The sequence below is a fragment of the Sorex araneus genome, chromosome 2 (genome assembly GCF_027595985.1).
Source record: "Sorex araneus isolate mSorAra2 chromosome 2, mSorAra2.pri, whole genome shotgun sequence".
In the NCBI taxonomy this organism is placed as follows: domain Eukaryota; kingdom Metazoa; phylum Chordata; class Mammalia; order Eulipotyphla; family Soricidae; genus Sorex; species Sorex araneus.
In genome coordinates this window covers 202,899,676-202,919,605 of record NC_073303.1, presented here as the reverse complement: position 1 = coordinate 202,919,605, position 19,930 = coordinate 202,899,676, and the positions used below count along the sequence as shown (strand labels likewise).

General features: G+C 46.9%; 1 protein-coding gene across 3 annotated transcripts in view; it reads left to right on the top strand.

The window, feature by feature from the left end:
- DSCAM (DS cell adhesion molecule) overlaps positions 1 to 19,930 on the top strand; it is a 602,651-nt gene that overhangs the window by 98,519 nt on the left and 484,202 nt on the right. For all 3 annotated transcript variants that reach the window (XM_055127368.1, XM_055127369.1, XM_055127370.1), the window contains exons 2-3: positions 2,130 to 2,447; positions 16,597 to 16,743. In XM_055127368.1, coding sequence (XP_054983343.1) covers positions 2,130 to 2,447; positions 16,597 to 16,743 — 465 coding nt within the window. The remainder of the gene's footprint in view (positions 1 to 2,129; positions 2,448 to 16,596; positions 16,744 to 19,930) is intronic.

The following is a 19,930-nucleotide window of genomic DNA, read 5'->3' as shown; positions in this document are numbered from 1 at the left end:
TCTAGGGGCTCAGCACTCTAGGTTCCTGCCAGGAGATCCACCTGGGGCGGAATTTCACCGAAGGGCATATTGCTTTCACCTTTCCTTTGCTGGTAATCCATTAAAACAGTCATATTAAATTTAATTCCTAATGATATGTCTAGTCATCTTGTATAAACATAGTAAGACATGCAGACTTTTATCTGTACCCTAGATTAAACTTAATTGGTCTCTCTGAACTCACAGTAAAGGGTGGCTCTCCCTGGGGTTTCTCACTATATTTCCCAGACTACGGGCTTCAGGCCAGGTTAGTTTTTCCTAACCCCAGCAGGGTACTTATACAGTTACTGTTTTGGGGGTCATTACAGAGTTTGTTCCATGGCTGTGCTTTCATTATACTTCTTATGCCACTTAGATTGTTTCATGTTGAAGCCACAGTAGCTTATAGCTTGTCCTGGGTCAATTTGAGTCCCTCGGCAGGACCCATTTTTGGGGGGTTTAGGTCAATCTAAGGTCATCTGAGGTGTAAGTCATGTAAATACGAAGAATTCCCAGGAGTAAATTTTCAGAGTCCATTAACTCCCGTATTACAAAAGCACATCATTAGCTGTCTTTCTGTTTCTGTACAAAAAGGACATTGCTCTGAAGTAAACTATGCAAAGGACATGAAGGAAAGAGAAAAGCAATATTTCACTGACATATACAAAATCCAGAGCCCTCAGAAGGTTTGACTTTTTAAGTTACTGTATCTGATTTGGAGATATTTGTGACTAACAGATAGTGGGGAAAGGACCACAAAGGAGAGGCTGAAGATAAGCACAGAGCCTTGGAGGGTTGGGAGTGCCCAGGGAGACAGGGTGTGTCAGGGAGCACTGTGGTGGGTGTGATTTAACGAGTCTAGCTCCCTGTGGGAGGAGGAAGGACAACCCAAGGTCAAGCCTAAAGCTAGGAACTATAATCCAGCAGAAGTCCTATAAAATTCCAAGTGTCTGAGAGTCAGGCACTTATAGAACTTGGGCTTGAGTATTGAATTTTGGAAGGAAGCTTTATTTGCTCATAAAAATGACAATCCAGAACTCCCTGTTAGTGAATATGGTGTAGATATGCAAGGGCATTAAAAAAGCAAACAGACTTGCAGATTTTTTTTTTGAAGCAGGGAAAGCAGAAATGATTAACCAAGATGGAGAAAAAGCTTAGAGCATCATACGTTATAAAATGTGCATCCACTAGTATTTACTTGTAAAGCCTTCACAGAAGCCTTAAGTTTGTATAAGAAATACTGTTCAAAAGAATGCAACAGTCTACAACATTGCACATTCCTCCATGTCCACTGAGACAGCACAATTGCATGGGGGAAGGGATGTAGGCAGAGGGTCCAGAAGAGAAGACAGAGGCAATTGAAAAAGAAACCGTCATCATTGGGTGGGATGACATCTTTGTCCAAGTTCCCTTGATGGTGGCTGCACAGAGTCTAGTGAAAAATGCACTATTGACCAGACACCGTCTTCTGAAAGCCTGATGTGATTTTCTACATGTTCTGCGTATGGCCTTGTTTGTCACTGAATAAACAGACTAATTTTGTTTAAGAAAGATAGAGCTCGATATGTGCCTTCCAGCCTGAGCACTTGGATCCTAGCCAGGTACTTGCTCTCCTGAGCCCAGAGTGTGTGGCTCTGAGCTCTCGTGCATTCTCGGGGTGGGGGGGGGCATACGGCCCCTTGGATATTCTTGGAGGGAGGCAGAGATGAAAATCACGGGAATGGGGCGGAACCGACGGGGTGCCGGCTGGACAAAGGTTGAGAAACTCTTAGAAACGGGGCGGGCCCCTAGGACAGGCTCCTCTTGGGCTGATGGTCTGGAGGCTGCAGGTAGAGGGAGAAGGCGAGGCACCGAGGGCCACGTCTGCTGTGGGTCAGTAGCTGAGATGGTCCAAACCAAGAGCCAGGCGCGCCATGCTCATCCAGCCCTGAGAAGGACTTGAGGGCAGGATGGGGGGGGAGGCTGTTTTCCAGAACTCTCCTGCCTGCCTCCCCAATCTCCAGGGTGATTCTGAATGAGTCGGTCCTCACTGAGCGCCTTGGTTATGTCTGAGTCACCTCCATGCCGCAGCGAGCGCTGAACTGACCGGCCCCTGTGTTGCTCTCTCGCAGTCTTCCCTGAGGACCTGCACTCCAGCCTCTACTTTGTCAATGCATCTCTGCAAGAGGTAGTGTTCGCCAGCACCACGGGGACCCTGGTGCCCTGCCCCGCTGCCGGCATCCCTCCCGTGTCTCTTCGATGGTACCTAGCCACGGGCGAGGAAATCTACGATGTCCCCGCGATCCGCCACGTCCACCCCAACGGCACTCTCCAGATTTTCCCCTTCCCTCCTTCAAGCTTTAGTACCTTAATCCATGATAATACTTATTATTGCACAGCTGAAAATCCTTCAGGGAAAATTAGAAGTCAGGATGTCCACATCAAGGCTGGTAAGTACAGTCCGGGGCGTCATGTCTCTATGCTTGCCTGTGGGTTACGGGGGTGGGGGGTGGTGCGCAGGGGAGGGACAGAGGTAGAAATTACATCCCGCAAGAGCCAGTAAACCCTGTCAGTGGCTTCTCCCAGAATGGGAAGCTCCAGAGAACCCAGTTTTGCTGGAAGTAGAAACTGGGTAATTTCACGTGGGTTTGGTCTCAACACACCTGCAAATGTATTATCTCTGAAGAACTGACAGTAGGACTTAAACTGTCAGTGCCACAAGCCCAGAATGTCTACTTTCCACCTTGTACTCCATCCCAGAGATGGGCAGAATGAGGGGTGGAGGAGAGGGAGGGAGAGGGAGGGAGAGGGATAGACCAGGAATGAAGCCACCCACCGTGTCAGAGCAGATGCTGAGTCAGACAGAAAGAAGCCAGAGGCAGAAGAGCTGGTCTCATGATCTTATTTTCCTTGTGGAATGTAAAAGGCTCTTTGAACACTTTTGTCTATGTTGCATGTTGCTAGAATGTTGTTCATCTGTCACTGTCACTGTCATCCCATTGCTCATCAATTTGCCCGAGCGGGCACCAGTAACATCTCCATTGTGAGACTCGTTACTGTTTTTGGCATATCAAATACACCTTGGGTAGCTTTGCCAGGTTCTGCTGTGCAGGCGAGATACTCTTGGTAGCTTTCCGGGCTCTCCGAGAGGAGATTAAACTAAATTGAAAATATATCCAAGAAGGGAGTTAGATAGTACATACTCGGGGCTGGGTGATAGCAAAGTGGGTAGGGTGTTTGCCTTGCACTCGGTCGACCCAGGTTGGATTCCTCCACCCTTCTCGGAGAGCCCGGCAAGCTACCGAGAGTATCCTGCCCACAGGGCAGAGCCTGGCAAACTACCCATGGCGTATTCCACAGTAACAACAAGTCTCACAATAGGGACATTACTGGTGCCCGTTCGAGCAAATCAATGAATAACAGAACGACAGTGCTACAGTACTATATTGCTTGTTACAACTAACTGGCTAAAAGAGTTATAAATGTTGTTCATTAAAAAAAAAATCCTGATGTGATTATGGCTTCCTCCTGGCTCTACAGCTCAGGAATCACTCCTGGTGGGGCTAGGGGGGCCACCGGGATGTTGAGGACTGAACTCGGGTCAGCTGCGTGTCAGGCAGGCACCTACCTACTGTCCTCTCCCTCTGGCCCCAGACTCCACAATTTTTTAATTGCTGCCCGTTAACCTTGGAACATGGCCAGTTGAGATTCACAGACATCCAAACTGAGACACAGTGTGTCATTCTATACAGTTTAACAGAGCCCTGAAAAAACCCAAGTCACAGCAAGACCTTGTTAGCAAGCGGGGTCGTATATTCTTGCATTTTTCCATTCCCGACTTTCAAGCCCTAGGTAGACTGATGCCATGGGAAGGCAGGGCAGAGGAGATGACTTTGACGGCTGTCTTCCACAGGAGGCAGCGGGGGAGGGGTTTGGGAATCATCCCGGCAGCAAGTGAGAAAGTGCCACTTGAAGATATCACAACAGGAGCGTGAGCTGGAGCTCTTCCGAAGGCCTGCCCGCGATCTCTTTGATGTCAGCAGTCAAACAGCGGCTGACTCATTCTGCCAGCTAGTCATTTTCCTAGCTATATTTTGATCTCCATGACATGCTTGTGAGTTTCAAGATCTGCACCAAATTATAGTTAAGAGAGGAAGGGGAAAAAATTGCTTTAATCAAGAGATAGGCAAAATGGATACCGCAAATAATTAAAATAAAGCACTTTAAACGTGGAGAGGGACGAGAGGGGTGACAAGCAGGAGCATGGCGTGAAGTCCTCTTTCCGGGCAGGACGAACATGCAAATGATGTGATGCACACGGATTCGTCATCTACAAAGCATTCCACAGAACAGCCCAGGACTTCAAGCACCTTTTTACACGTGTCAACCTACTGTTTCTGTCCTTGATTTTCTGTGAAATCGATTAAATGCTTACACTCCATTTTAACTGCTGTCTTCTACACTGGTCCTCGAGTGGGTTTTGTATGTCACCAAAAGCTTTGAAAGGGCGGGGGGTTTGCTAAATGTTCTCCTGCAGCAGAGACCCACCCCCTTCCTCCTATGCGGATGGGCTCTGAGGGTTGGGGGCTGGTGTTCTGGCTTCTGGGCCCAACCAAAGATGAATCCAGCCTTCGTATGACTCTGATTGTCAGTGTGAATTTATGCCCGACTCACGCGAAACACATTCTCTCATTTAATCTTACTTCTTACACTAAGCGTATTTACGGGGCATCATTTATTGGATGTTTGAAATCTGGCTTCATCTTTCTTCACATTGGTACTGAGATTTTCCATGAGGTCAAAAGGATAATCACTCCTTTAGCTGTATGGAACATTCTTACTCCTAAGAGTTTTCAGTGACTTTCACGAACATCTGGTATGAACTGAAGAGAAGGTTTATCCTTCATGTCTCTTTGCAAAGGTAGCAAGCTATAAATGGAGAAATTCATGCCCAGTGGATGTGTCTTTCAGAAATAAGGTGACATGAGGGTATTTTAGGGCACACAAAAATGGGAAGAATTCATCTGCAGCTGGCCCGAATGAGTAGACATTGTGAAGTCAGATAATCCAAAGAAATGGTAACCTTGGATGGAGTCTTGGGTCTACTCAAGGAAAGAAGAATGCGAACACAGTGTGCCAGAGAAGTGAATCTTACTTCTGTTATCTAAAATTCTGTAAAGTTAAGTGACTAAACAACAACAACAAAAACCTCATGCTGTCTTCTTAGAAATTATGTCACTGTCACTGTCGTCCCGTTGTTCATCAATTTTCTCGAGCGGGCACCAGTAATGTCTCCATTGTGAGATTTGTTGTTACTGTTTTTTTTTCTTTTTTGGGGTCATACCTGTGAGGTGTTACTCCTGGCTCTGCACTCAGGAATTACCCTTGGCGGTGCTCAGGGGACCATATGGATGCTGGGATTCGAACCCGGGTTGGCCGCATGCAAGGCAAACGCCCTACCCGCTGTGCTATCACTCCAGGCCCCTGTTGTTACTATTTTTTTCACATCAAACACACCACGGGTAGCTTGCCAGGCTCCTGTGTGTGTGTGGGAGATACTCTTGGTAGCTTGCTAGACTCTCTGGAGAGGGACAGAGAAATTGAACCCGGGTTGGCCACGTGCAAGGCAAATTATAAATTAAATAGAAATTATATATAAAATATATTTATTTAGTAATATGTATTGGTGGTACTGGGGGAGTATTGGGCCACACCTGGCAGTTCTCAGGGGCTTCTCCTGTCTCTGAGCTTTGAGCTCCCTCCTGGCAGTGCTCGGGAAACCTGATGTGGTGCTGGGGACCCAAACCCAGTCATAACAAGGCAAGTACCTTACCTTATGCACTGTGTCTTTGGCCCGAAAATATGTTTCTTTTTGGGGGGTGGCCACACCCAGTGGTGCTTATGTCTTACTCCTGCCTCTGTGCTTATGGATAACTCCCGTCAGGGCTCAGGGAGACTGGGGATAGAACGTAGACTGGCCATGAGCTAGGCAAGGGCCTTGCCCACAGTGCTATCTCTCCAGACCCCCTTCCCCAAATATGTCTTATGTATTAACAATTATTTTAAAACTATAAACTATTTGACAAAAATACAGCAATAGTATCTGGAGCAAAGAGGTCATATCATAATTCCCACTGCAAGTGTAATTACATTTAAGCAAGAATCTGAATAATTTTATATTAGATACATTTTAGTTTTTTATTTTGGACCCAATTTATTTTATTTCATTTTTTTACTAAAAAGCCATGATTGGCAAAGTTACCGATAATTGAGTTTAGGCATACAATAATTCAACACCAATCCCTCCACCAGTGTCAACCTCCCGCCACCCATGTTCCCTGATTCCCTCCCACCCCAAACCCAGCCCCACCCCCGTCTGTGACAGGCACATGACAAGGTTCCAGTGGCCACCGCTTAGATCTCATGTTTTCGGTCCTGTTTGGTCTGTTTTTATGGCTCTACCCCTCACTCCTATCACTGGGCTACCTGAAGCCCTGGTGCCTTCTCACACATGACTCCTTATTCTTCTCCTTCCCCCTTGATTTCTTTCCTTCTCTGTCTGTCTCTTCTCTGACCCCTGGGGTCAAGGGTGATGTCGGCATCCCTTTTTCCTACAGCACATTTCTGTAGGAAGTTCTGTGGTCTATATTCCAGATGAGTGGAGTTGTGCTGTATTTGTCTTTCTTCTTCTGGCTTACTTCACTCAACATGGAATCTTCCAGTTCCAACCGTGCTGCAACAAATTGCATGATTTCCATCATCCTTGCAGCTGCATAATATTCCATTGTGTCTATATAACACATCTTCATGATCCATTCATCTGTTGTTGGACACCTAGGTTGATTCCTATCTTAGATATTGTACTGAGTGCAGCGGTGAATAATGGTGTGCATATTGGACTCAGTTTATTTAGGTTATGAGATTAAAATTTGAGGAAATTCCTCGCTCGGGGGATAGTTCTGGGAGCCCAGTTTTGGGGTGTGGGCCTGAAGCTTTGGTGCTCTGGACAAGTAGTGGTCTTAGGACCCAGAGCAGTGTTTGGGGGACCAAGATCAAACTCAGGACTGCAGACCATGCAGGGAAACCCTTAGAGCAAGCTCCCTGGCCCCCATTATATTGACATTCCATTTAAGATAAATATAAATAAAAATTTTAATGCGTACTAATTAAATTTTTAATTAAATTTCTTTTAAACAATTATAAAACTTTATAAAAAACTTTCAAGGTACTGAGAGCATCCTGCCCCCACAGCAGAGCCTGGCAAGCTCCCCATGGCGTATTCAATATGCCAAATATAGTAACAATGATGGGTCTCATTCCCCTGACCCTGAAAGAGCCTCCAATGTGGCACTACTAGGAAGAACGAGTAAAGAGAGGCTGCTCAAATCTCAGGGCTAGGATGAATGGAGACGTCAGCAGTGCCCGCTTGAGCAAATGGGTGATCAATGGGATGACAGTGATACAGTGATAAAATTTTTAAAATTGTTCTTGAAAAAAATATTTATTAAAGCATCATGATTCATAAAGTCATTCCTAGTTGAGTTCTAAGCATAGTTCCCTGCACTGGTCCCAATGCCAGCGTCATCTCTCCCCCACCAGAGTCTTCAGGTCCCTCCCCGCCAGCCTGCCAGCTTGACACACACAGTTTTAGATTTTGTGTTGTAGGGCGTTTGCCTTGCACACGGCCAATCCAGGTTCGATTCCTTCATCTCTCTCGGAGAGCCTGGCAAGCTACTGAGAGTATCCTGCCCGCATGGCAGAGCCTGGCAAGCTCCCTGTGACATATTCAGTATGCCAAAAACAGTAACAACAAGTCTCACAATGGAGATGTTACTGGTGCCCGCCCGAGCAAATCAATGAGAAATGGAATGACAGTCCTTAGTGCTACAGGGATACAGTTTGGACCACATGTTTCCAGTGTTGCTACTTTTGTGGATTGTGCATGTAGCCAAACCATTTCTCCCACCACAGACGTATCCAAGGGCCCTGAGCTCTGCTCCCCACTACTTCCCTTTCACTTCCTTTTATTTCCTCCTTAAATATCTCTCCTTCTCTGTCATTCTCCTCCATAAACTCTGGGCCCTTGGGCGATAAAGGCAATTCCCTCTTTCACACTTTGGGCTAACTTGCCTAGTTATTCTGTCCACTGCAGTAAGTGAGGTCATCCTGTGTTTGTTCTTCTGACTTCACCTAACAGGATATATTCCAGTTCCACCCACGTTGCAGCATGTTGTGAGATTTTAGCATTCCTTACAGCACTGATAGCATGCAACATCTGCTGTCTAGTGCACCCCATATTCACAATTCGCTCCTATGATGGAAACCTCGGTTGATTCCACATCTTAGCTATTGTATTAAGCACTACAACAAATAATGGTGCCTATGTCCCTTTGAATGGATATTTTTGTGTTCTCGGGGTAGATACCTAGAAGTGGTTGCTGAGTATTTCACAGCTCAACTCTCAGTTGGGTGAGAAACAGCCACACAGTTTCCCCAGGTTGAACCAGACAGCGTCCCCACCAGCAGTGGATGGGTGCGTTTTTGTTTTTTCCACCATCTCCCTGCCAACACAGGTTGTTTCCTGTATTTTTTTGAGATGTGCCGTTCTCACTGGTATGAGGTGGCAGGTCATTGTTCTCTTGATTTGGATTTCCCTGATCATAAGCAATGATGAACATTTTCTTTACGGTGCATGTTGGTCATTCGTCTGTCTTCCTCAGAGAAGTGCTTGTTCACTTCCTCTCCCCAATTTTTGATAAGGGTTTGGATTTTCTTGCATCAATCTTTTAAAATAATTTATAGATCCTGGATATCATCTGTTCATTTGATGTGTTGAGTGTATATATTTTCTCCCCTTCAGTTAGATGTATTTTAGTATTAGCCCATTATTGTTTTTGCCATGCAGAAACTCTTTAATTTAATGCAGCCTCATTCCCTTATTTTTTATTCTGTTGTCTTTGGCAATGACCTCATATCATTGAAGACTCCTTTGAGGTCCAAGTTTCGGGGCAGTCTTCCTATGCTTTCCTCAGTGGAATTTATAGATTCTGGTCTGACCCCTGGTCTTTGATCAATTGACTTTTGTGTTAGGTGTGAGATATGGATACAACCTTAATTTTTTACATGTGGTTATCCATTTTTCCTAGTAATATTTGTTAAAGAGGCTGCCTTTGTTCTACTTCATGCTCACAGCTCCTTTGTCAAAAATGTATATATATATATTTATATATGTGTGTGTGTGTGTGTGTGTGTATGGATTTGTCAAACCGCTGACTGGCCTGAGAGTCTATCCCTGTTCCAGTATCACACTATTTTGATCACTATGGCTTTATACTATAGTTTCAAGCTAGGTAATGAGATGCCTCCCAGGTTCTTATTTTTCAGTCTGGCTTTAGCTATTTGGGGTTTTGTACAATTTCATGAAAACTTTATTGTTGACTATTTTAGTTCCTTGAAGAATGTCATCTGAATTTGGGTGGGAATTGCATTAAATCTATATGCTAGTTTAGGTAGAATGATCATTTTTAACAATATATATTCTTCCAATCCATGAGCATGAATTTTTTTAAAGGTTTTCTCCTGTCTCTTTCTTGAGTGATTTAAAGTTTCCATGTAATAGATCTCCTACCCCTTTTGTCAGGTTGATTCCTAGGTACTTGATGGTTTGGGACACTTTTTAAAATGGGATAAATTCTTTTATCCCTTTCTCCTCTGATTCACTATTTGTGTATAGGAATTAAACCAATTTTTGTTTGTAGCTAGCAACTTTACTGGATTGGCATATTATTTCTAGGAGTCTTTACTGTGAATCTTTTAAGGCTTTTCATATATATTATCATGCCATCTGCAAAGGGTGATAATTTGACTTTTTTTTTCAATTTGGTTGCCTTTGATTTCCTTTTCTTGCCTGATTACTGATGCTAGGACTTCTGATACTATATCAAATAAAAGTGGAGACTGTGGACACTTTTTCCTTGCACCTAATCTCAGCAGGAATGTTTTCAATTTCTCACAATTAAGATTGGTATTGGCTATGGACTTGTTATAGATAGGCTTTATAACTTGAGGATGATTTTCCACCTATTTTGTTTAGTTTTTTTTTGTTTTTTTTTTTTGCTTTTTGGGTCACACCCAGCGATGCTCAGGGGTTACTCCTGGCTTTGCACTCAGGAATTACTCCTGGCGGTGCTTGGGGGACCATATGGGATGCTGGGGATCGAACCCGGGTAGGCCGCATGCAAGGCAAACGCCCTACCCGCTGTGCTATCGCTCCAGCCCCCTTTGTTTAGTTCTTTCTATCCCTATTTTGTTGAGGGTTTTAATCATGAGTGTATATTGGATCTTGTCAAACTCCTTCACTGCATTCATCGTTATAATTGTATGATTTTATCTTTCTTTTTTCTCCCCAAATTCTACTTTATTAAAGCACAACGAATTACAAAATTAGTTCTAGCACCAACCTCATCACCAGTGTCAACTTCCCCCACCAGTTTCCCACCCAAGCTTACCCCCACCCAAGCTCCAGCCTGCCCTCTGGACAGGCACATTTTAAATCTGGTCGTTAAAGTTTGGGTCTCGTGGTTTCAGTCTTGTTGACTCTGTGGTTTGGGCATTTAGCTCTGTCATTCCTTAACTCCCCCTACAACCTGAGTCCCTTTGACCCTGCCCCCATTGATTCTCATCTATCTCTTCTATCCTTCCCCTTCACTCTATATTTTTTCCTCCTCTTCCCTAAATTCTGGGACCAGAGGGGATTGAGGCATCCCCCTTTAAACCATTGAATTTCTGCATCCAGTTACTGTAAATACCACATATAAGTGATATCAGCCTGTGTTTGTCTTTCTTCTGATTTCCTTCATTTAACATGGCGTCTTCCAGTTCCTTCCATACTGCAGCAAATTGCATGATTTTATCATTCTTTACAGCCGAGTAGTACTCCACTGTAGATTCATACATCTTCATGATCCACTGGCATGATTTTATCTTTCCTTGACATTTTAAAAAATTATGAAAAGGCTTTGAATAAATAAATGGGCATATAATATTGTAAGATTCTTTTATTATATCATTTATTACTCCAAAGGTACTCCAATTATAATAAGAGATTATTAAGAACAAGTGTATACATCAAATTCAATGATATATTGTTAAAAAAGTCTTAGATGGTATTAAGTAACAAACAATTTTAAAAGAATATTAATGAAATAAACTTATAGACATTAAAGAACTCATGTTTGTAATAAAAAAACTATAATATACAGTGAAATTCCAGACTTAAAGGGCTTCAAATTTTAATTCTTTATAGAATTTAAAGAAGAAATAAAATTTATATACAAATTCTTTCAGAAAACAAGATGAAACAATATTTTGCAAATCATTTTATGAGATCCAGTATATTACCATGACATTAAAGGAAGAGAACAAAAAGGAATTTTAAGCAAAAACACTACAGATAAGTATCTTATGAATAGAGATATAAAAATCTCAAATGAAAATTTTAGCAAATTGATTCCAAAGAATATGAAAATGATAATGCAGCATGACAAGGAACACCTTCAATTCAAAATGTAAGGGTGGTTATGTAATTGAAAATGATTTAAAGTAATCCATCATATTATGTGAAAAACAAAAATAACGTGGTCTCTTCAATAGATGCAGAAAAGCATCAACAAAATATGACATCTGTGTGTACTTAAAAAAAAGTTTCAGAAAACTAGGAGTAGGGGAAGCAAGTTTTCTTAGTTTGAGAAAAAAACAAAGATCTTCCGATAGCTGGCATCATACTGATGGAAGATTAAGTGTTTTTCTCTGAAGATAAGGCATAGTACTGAAAAAATGAGACTTAACCAATTGTTTTCAACCTTGTATTGAAGATTGAAGCCAGAGCTATACATCAGGAAAAATAAGTAGGATTGGAGATACAGTAGAGTGAGTATGTCCCTGGTACACATGTGACCCCCTGAACACTGCCGGGAATGATTCCTGAGCACAGAGCCATGAGTCAGCCTGAATAAGCCCTGAATACTGCCATGACTGATCCCTGAGCACAGAGCCATGAGTAAGCGTCGAGTACCACTGGATGTGACCTCAAAATAAAAACAACAATAATAATAAAAGTAAGATGCATCCAGATCCAGAGAGAATGCACTTGTCTTTCTTTGCAGATGATGCTTATTCAGTGCTGAACAAATGGTGGGACCCGCACAAAACAAACGTCTCGAACTAATAACCGAGCTTATCAGAACGACAGTTTATACAACCACACATGGGTCTACATTATGGATAGAAATTTAAAAAAATTCTATTATGATAGCATTGAAACTCCTACAAGTACTTAGGGATATAATTGACTCAAAACATGTCAGAGTAGGGCTGGAGAGAGTGTGGCAGGTAAGGTACAAGTGTTAGTCTCATTCTGTACCCTGGTTTCTCTTCAGATCATATAAATCTTTCGCCTTTTTTTTAAATAAACTAATAAAAATTGTCGAACTACACCTGAAGTCTCAATGAAAATGCAAGATAGAAGAAGCATTGTGAAACTAAGTAATGTGACAGGTTTGCGGATTCTTCAATAGCTCTACTGAATGCTGAGTTTTGAAGAGACGCAAAGATGACCGGTTTAAAAAGGATGGTAGACACCTACCTACGGCCATGTATATACTACCGCGTCAGGACTAATCTCAGGAGAGGTGCAAGCCAAGCTACCCCGACTCACTGGCACACAGGTGTTTGGACTGAGCGCCCTTGGGAGGGGTGGGCCAACACCCCGCCCTGCTGAAGCCCCAGCCGCCAAACTCACACCCCACAGCTGCTACCACGCAAACGGCCCGGCTTTCCTCTTCACGCCTCACCTCTGCAGAGACGCCAGGCTGATGAAACTCTCATGTACATCTGTTTCCAGGCTGAGAACTGGGGTCTCCTTGGGGTGCGGGTGGGAAGCCCATCAGTCACACCCACACCCACAGCTGACTGTGGGCCAACTGCCCAACCTCACTGCTTCACATCCGAGCTCTGAAGAGATGCCGGGCCAAAGAAATTCCCTGGTACACAGACCTTGAAGCTGCTGGAGAGAGCGGCCAGATATGCAACCGTGTGAGCCCTTCAAGTTCCACAGCACTGACAGCCCAGTGGGACTGAGGCAAATTAGACTGAACAGTAGCATAGAAGCCAACTAAGCTCAATGTGGCACTGTCCACTGTAGCACTGTCCTCCCATTGCTCATCGATGTGCTCAAGCGGGCACCAGTAACGTCTCACAACAAATTGTGAGACTTGTTACTGTTTTTGGCATATTGAGTACGTCATGGGTAGCTTGCCAGGCTCTGCCGTGCGGGCAAGATACTCTCACTAGCTTGCCAGGCTCTCTGAGAGGGGCAGAGGAATCGAATCCAGGTCCTCTATGTGCAAGGCAAGCGCCCTGCCCGCTGTGAGCGAAAGCAATTGAAAACAAAAGGTTCAACTAACAGCAAACAGCTCAGCAAATCCTCACACAATGACTTTGATGACCCCAATGTGAGATAAAAGATTTTCATAAACTTTTTTTTCTGAACTATTTATTTTATAATTCCACTTACTATTTCATTGTAACAAACAATATAAGATGATTTTGTGCTCTCCAAAGGGGCAGGCAGGCTTCCGGGGGAAGGGGGTGGGGAAGGTCACATTGATGGTGGCATTGGTGTTGGAACATCCTATAATAACTGAATTGTGAACAACTTTGTAAACCACTGTAGCACTGTAGCACTGTCCTCCCGTTGTTCATGGATTTGCTCGAGCGGGCACCAGTAACGTCTCCATTGTGAGACTTGTTACTGTTTTTGGCATATCGAATACGCCACGGGGAGCTTGCTAGGCTTTGCCATGAGGGCGGGACACTCTCAATGCTTGCTGGGCTCTCTGAGAGGGACAGAGGAATCGAACTTGGGTTGGCCTCGTGCAAGGCAAACGCCCTACCTGCTGTGCTATTGCTCCAGTCCTTTGTAAACCACAGTATTTAAAATTTTAAAAAAGATAATTTCAACAAATAACACTGGAAATACTAGGTGCCCACATACAAGAAAAGACCTTCCTTTCATATTTTGCATCAGTCATAAATAATAACAAAATGAATCCTAGAGATAAATAAAAACTTATATGCAGAAAAGCAATAGGAGAAGTAGGAAGAGAAGTAGGAGAGAAGTTTTGCTGTCATTGGTTATACAGAGAAATCATAAAGATGATACCCAAAGCACAACCTATAAAAAGTCTAAAAAGTCATACTGCATTTATCACAAGTAAAGCATTGTGACTTTAAGTAACATTAGAAAAATGGAAAGATAAGCTTCTGACTGGGATAGAATTTCTTCCATCACATATATATGTTCAAAGGACATATATATGTAAAGGAAGAAACAGAAAAACCCAATCATAAGAAAACATCCGACCGTGTTTAAACAACTGTGGGAAGAGTTGAACAGAGGAGAGAGTTGAACAGAGGAGAAATGCCACTTGAAAGCACATGGGAAGCTTCTTAGCATGATGTTCCTTCAAGGAAATGCACAAGGGACAGTGGGAAAGACTTGGCTGACGTCTGAGATCAGAAACAGGGACCCTGAGCTGACCGATAGAGGCAGAAGCTGTGCAGATGTGGGACCCTCTTGAGCATTGGCTGCAAATGCCCAAGGACACAACCTCTTTGGGAAACAGATGGGCTGTTTCTTTAAGAAAGAGATAAAAATAACACCTGTCAGCAAACATGACGACCTCCCAGTATCTGTATTGCCAACCATACTGCCCCAAAGGAAAGAGAGAGAGAGAGAAAGAAGAAAAGTGCCCACCACAGAGGCAGGCTGGGGGTCGGGGAGGTGGGGAGGGAAACTGGGGACATTGGTGGTGGGAAATAGACACCGGTGAAGGGATGGTGTCGGGCATTGCATGACTGGAACCCAACCATGAACAGCTTTGTAACTGTGTATCTCGTGGTGACTCCGTAAAAATAAATAAAAATTTAAAATCTACTCCTGCCTTAGTTCTGGCCTTTCTAGTCATAGGTCCTGACCCAGAGGACATGGCCCTGTGTAGATTTTTCTATAAACATTTCTAGGAGCTTTATGTGCAATAGCCCCAGATGGGTCAACGTGTCCCGTCATGAAGGAGCCAGGGGAGGGCGGCGACCATGCAGCCGACTGGGAAGGAGAGGGACGTCCACGGACACAGTAGCACAGAGCAACGCTCACTCACGCTTAGTAGTTGAAATGTTCAGACAGTTGCGTTGACCCAAAACAACCAGTGGGGACGCAGGTGTTCTCTGATGTCACGTTAGCTTTGGAGTCTGTGTCAGAACACACACTACATGGTCCTTATTATTGCCGGGACCCCATGTCAGTACATACACAACACGGTCCCTGTCTGCACACCCTCCACGGTCCTTATCATCACTGGCCCCTTGTGCGACTGTCTTCCTCACCGTGGGGCTAGGGGGTTGGATAAGAGTCGAGGCTCCTGGTACCCAGCCCAGCCCGACCCAGGGTCCTCCTAGGGCTGTCTGGGCCCCTCCAGCTCTGGGGGCATCTGGGTGGGCTCCCAAATCCATTTCCTTCCCAAGCACTGGGGGGCAGCATCATGTCTGGTGGCCCTTGCCACGGTCCTTGCACACTCTCTGCCCAGGAGCCCTTTCAGCGGGACGGATTTCCAGGATCCCCGGGGGAGGCATTCTCCGTTGTAATTTTATTTTAGTCACCAGGAAGGATGTGACATGGGCGACCCAACCCAGGGCCTCACACGCATGAGCTATGGGACCTACCATCTCTGCCCTCTGTTTTTTTTTTTTTTTTTAAATTTATTTTACTGAATAACCGTGAGATAGAGTTACAAGCTTTCATGTTTGGGTTACAATTACACAATGACCTAACCCCCATCCCTCCACCAGGGCACATTCCCCACCACCAATGTCCCCAGTATACCCCCCTTCCCTACCCTCCCCCTGCCTCCATGGCAGATAATATTCCAAATACTCTCTCTACTTTGGGGCATTATGGTTTGCAATACAGATACTGAGAGGCTGTCACATTTGGTCCTTTATCTACTCTCAACACACATCTCCCATCCCGAACGATCCCTCCAACCATCATTGACACAGTGACCCCTTCTTCATCCCAGCTGCCTTCTCCCACAGCTCACGAGGCAGGCTGCCAAACATGGGGCAATCTTCCTGGCCCTTGTCTCTACTGTCCTTGGGTGTCCGTCTCAGATTATGTTATTTTATACTCCACTGATGCATCTCTGCCCTCTTTTCTCCAGTTTGAAATAAAAATAATATATATATTTTAAGAGTCAGAAACTTTTTTCTTGGTCCTCAGTTAGGCCTAGGGAGCAGTTTCTTAGCTTCTTGCCTCTTAGAAGCCGTTGCTTGGCATCAGCTGTCGTACCCTTGTCCACCAGAGATGGTGTCATGGAGGGTCGGGGGCCGCTAGTCGCTAAGCACGGAAGGGAAGGGGCCTTGCCGTCTCCCCAGGTGACGCCATGAGTGTCTGTTGGGGACAGTCTGTCACAGTGGGATGTGCTGGGGGGCTTGAACCCGTGTCTGAGGGGCTGGTTTGCTGACATCCCGCTTGCCTTGCAGTTTTGCGGGAGCCCTATACAGTCCGTGTGGAGGACCAGAAGACCATGAGAGGCAATGTCGCGGTCTTCAAGTGCATTATCCCCTCCTCGGTGGAGGTGTACATCACCGTCGTCTCGTGGGAGAAAGACACTATCTCACTCAGCTCAGGTAAGCTCTGTGCCGGTGTGGGCAGGCCGGGGGCCGCCTCTGAGAGGCCGGAGACGCAGCACGGTCGTCTCTTCGAGGGCTGCTCGGGGCTGTTTCGTCGGGGCTGGCACGTGTGGTTTGGGCTCCTTCTGAGCGTGTCCCGCTGGGCAGAGGGCCGTGGCGTGTTCTGAAGGCGCGGGCTGGGTGGCCGCCGGCTGGGAGAAAGTGTTGCTGTTGCTTCCACTCCTGGAAGTAGGGGTGAAAGATGATTGTGCCGAGGACTGAGAACTCAGCACTGAAACCTCAGCAACCCCAAGATCCCGGCTCTTCCAGCCCTTCCAAATGTGTCATGTAAAACGGTTAAGACATGGGAGCGCTCCAGGGGCCTCCCCCACCTCCTCCTTGGCACTTCCCTGTAGAGCTGAGCTCCACGGCGGGGCGTGACAGTAATGCCTCAGTTTCTCTTTCGGCATCTGGGAATGACACAGGTCTGGCCGCTGGAAGGCCGTGGCTTGTCTCTTCTGGCGGTTTCTAAGCTGAGCCTTGGGCAGTGGGCAGCTGTGGGCCGCTGCCTTTGACATACGTGTCCGATGTGTGTATGAATGCAGCTCTGGAATCTTCTCCGAGGTGTCCCTTTAGTTACGGAGGTGAGACGCCGTCCCGACCCCACGCTCAGGGGGGCACATCATTTCTACATTTTCAGCACTCTGATTTGCAGATCATGCGGGTTCCTCAACAGGGATGATTAAAGAATCATCAAAGCATTAAAAGGTTCAAATCAAAAATGAAATCTTAAGTCTTTAGAGCCCATTGCAATAAGTGAGGAGGTAACGGATGCTTCCGACTTTCCCCGTCTTTGCGGGGAATTTGAAACATCACGCACTTCACCGGACAGCGGATTCCTGGTTGTTGGGCTGATTAATCTCGCTCATTTGTTCACCCAGAGTACTGAAAGTGTTGCAGGCCTAATCGCTGGACACTTGTCCCCGTGCTTCCCTGCCTTACTTCTTGGCCTAAGTGCTCCCGTGAGTGAGCACCCTCCTTGGGTGCTCTGGTGGCATTTTGATCAGGCTGAGCCAAGAGTCAGAGCCCAGGGCTCCAGGGAGGGAGAGAATTGGGGGCCAACATCTGAAAGCTCCAGGCTTGGGCTGGTGGCTTCCTCCCAGGAACAGGCCTCAGAGACACAACTTCAGGTCCTACGGAGGTGGGAAGGGGCAGGGACGGGTGAAAAGTGCCACCAGGACTCGAGAGCTGACCACTGCCATTTCTGTGCCTAACTGACTGCTCAGAGCCAGCTGCACTTCGTGGGTTACTGCAGCGGGGTTTGCGCCTGGAGAGAGAAGGGGGTAAGGACAGAACGGTCTCGCCGGGGCCTGTGCATCTGTCTCCAGAGACATCGGCCCCTCGAGGTGGCTCAGACACAGCAGACAGAGCCAGCGCGGGTGTCACGTGTGTGCAGAGAAAGCACTCCCGGGCCTCCGGGTACCGGACACCTCTGCTTGTGCAGAACAGACACACACAGCTTCAATCGTGATGCAACCTGCACGAACAGACACTTTCCCCCCAGAAAGCCAATACGAGGGCTGCTGTGTCTGGGGTGGGGGTGCTGATGGGCGCCCACAGACTAAGCTTCTTGCTGACTCAGGGGCAAACTTTGACGCCTTCTCCGTGCGCGGAGCTTTCCTCCTGGAAATCACGGGCACCACTGTTAAGGATGAGCACTTCCGTCTCCTTGTTCGCAAGGAATGAATAGATAAATAAACGCAGAGAAACCAATGGAGTCCCAGCTTTCATGAGAGAGAGAGGGAGAGACAGAGAGGGAGGGAGGGAGGGGGGAAAGAGAGAGGGAGAGAGAGAGAGAGGGAGGGAGGGAGAGAGGGAGGGGAGAGAGAGGGAGGGAGAGAGAGGGAGAGAGAGAGAGAGGAAGAGAGAGAAAGGGAGAGAGAGGGAGGGAGAGGGCGAGGGAGAGAGAGGGGGAGAGAGAGAAAGGGAGAGAGAGGGAGGGAGAGGGCGAGGGAGAGAGAGGGAGAGAGAGGGGGAGAGAGAGAGAGGAAGAGAGAGAAAGGGAGAGAGAGGGAGGGAGAGGGCGAGGGAGAGAGAGGGAGAGAGAAGGGGAGAGAGAGGGGGAGAGAGAGAGAGGGAGGGAGAGGACGAGGGAGGGAGAGAGCCATGTCCACACCAAGTCAGGCCAGGCCTGGGAGAAGCCAGCTGTCCTAGGTTCCTTTGCTTCCCCATCCACACACTCCCCGAGCACTTACCTGGGCGTCCTCTGTGTTCAGCTGCATGCCCACTGGGCACCCACCTGGGCACTTCTCTGCATGTTCCCCTGGGTGCTACCCGGGCACTTACCTGGATACTCCCCTGGGTGCTCACCTGGGTATCTGCCTGAATGCTCCCCTGGGTGCTCACCTGGGTGCTTTCCTAGATACTCCCCTGGGTACTCCCCTGGGCACTTACCTGGGTACTGTCCTGGGTGCTCACCTGGGTACTTACCTGGATACTCCCCTGGGTGCTTATCTGGCACTGACCTGGATACTCTCCTGGGTGCTTACTTGGGTACTTACCTGGATACTCTCCTGGGTGCTTACCTGGGTACCTACCTGGATACTCCCCTGGGTGCTCACCTGGGTACCTACCTGGATACTCTCTTGGGTACTTACCTGGATACTCTTCTGGGTGCTTACCTGGATACTCCCCTGGGTGCCCACCTGGGTACCTACCTGGATACTCCCCTGGGTACCTACCTGGATACTCCCCTGGGTGCTCACCTGCACTTACCTGGGTACTCCCCTCACCCACCTGGGCACCAATCTGGATACTGCCCTGGGTGCTTACCTGGGCACCTACCTGGATACTCCCCTGGTGCCCACCTGCACAGTAACGTGGGTACCCCGGGCGCTCCCCTGGGCCACCAAGGCCCCTGGCCGGCCCTGTTCTGAGGTTCGGGGCAGAGGTGTGTCGGGGGTGTCAGTGTGTCGAGGGCAGCTGTGTGGCCCGGCCCGGGGTGTTCTCTGGAGTCCTCAGTGAGCTCTCCCGACCCGAGTGAGCCTGGGAGCCGGGGTGCGGCTGTCGCGTGCTCCCCACCCCCCCTGGTCCCTGCACGCCTGCATCCCTGGGCCCGTGGGACGCTCTGGGCAGGCTCGGAAAGTGCTGGTCTGGGTCGCCGTGGCCATACTGGGCTGCCGCTACGTCTCACCCCTGGGACAGC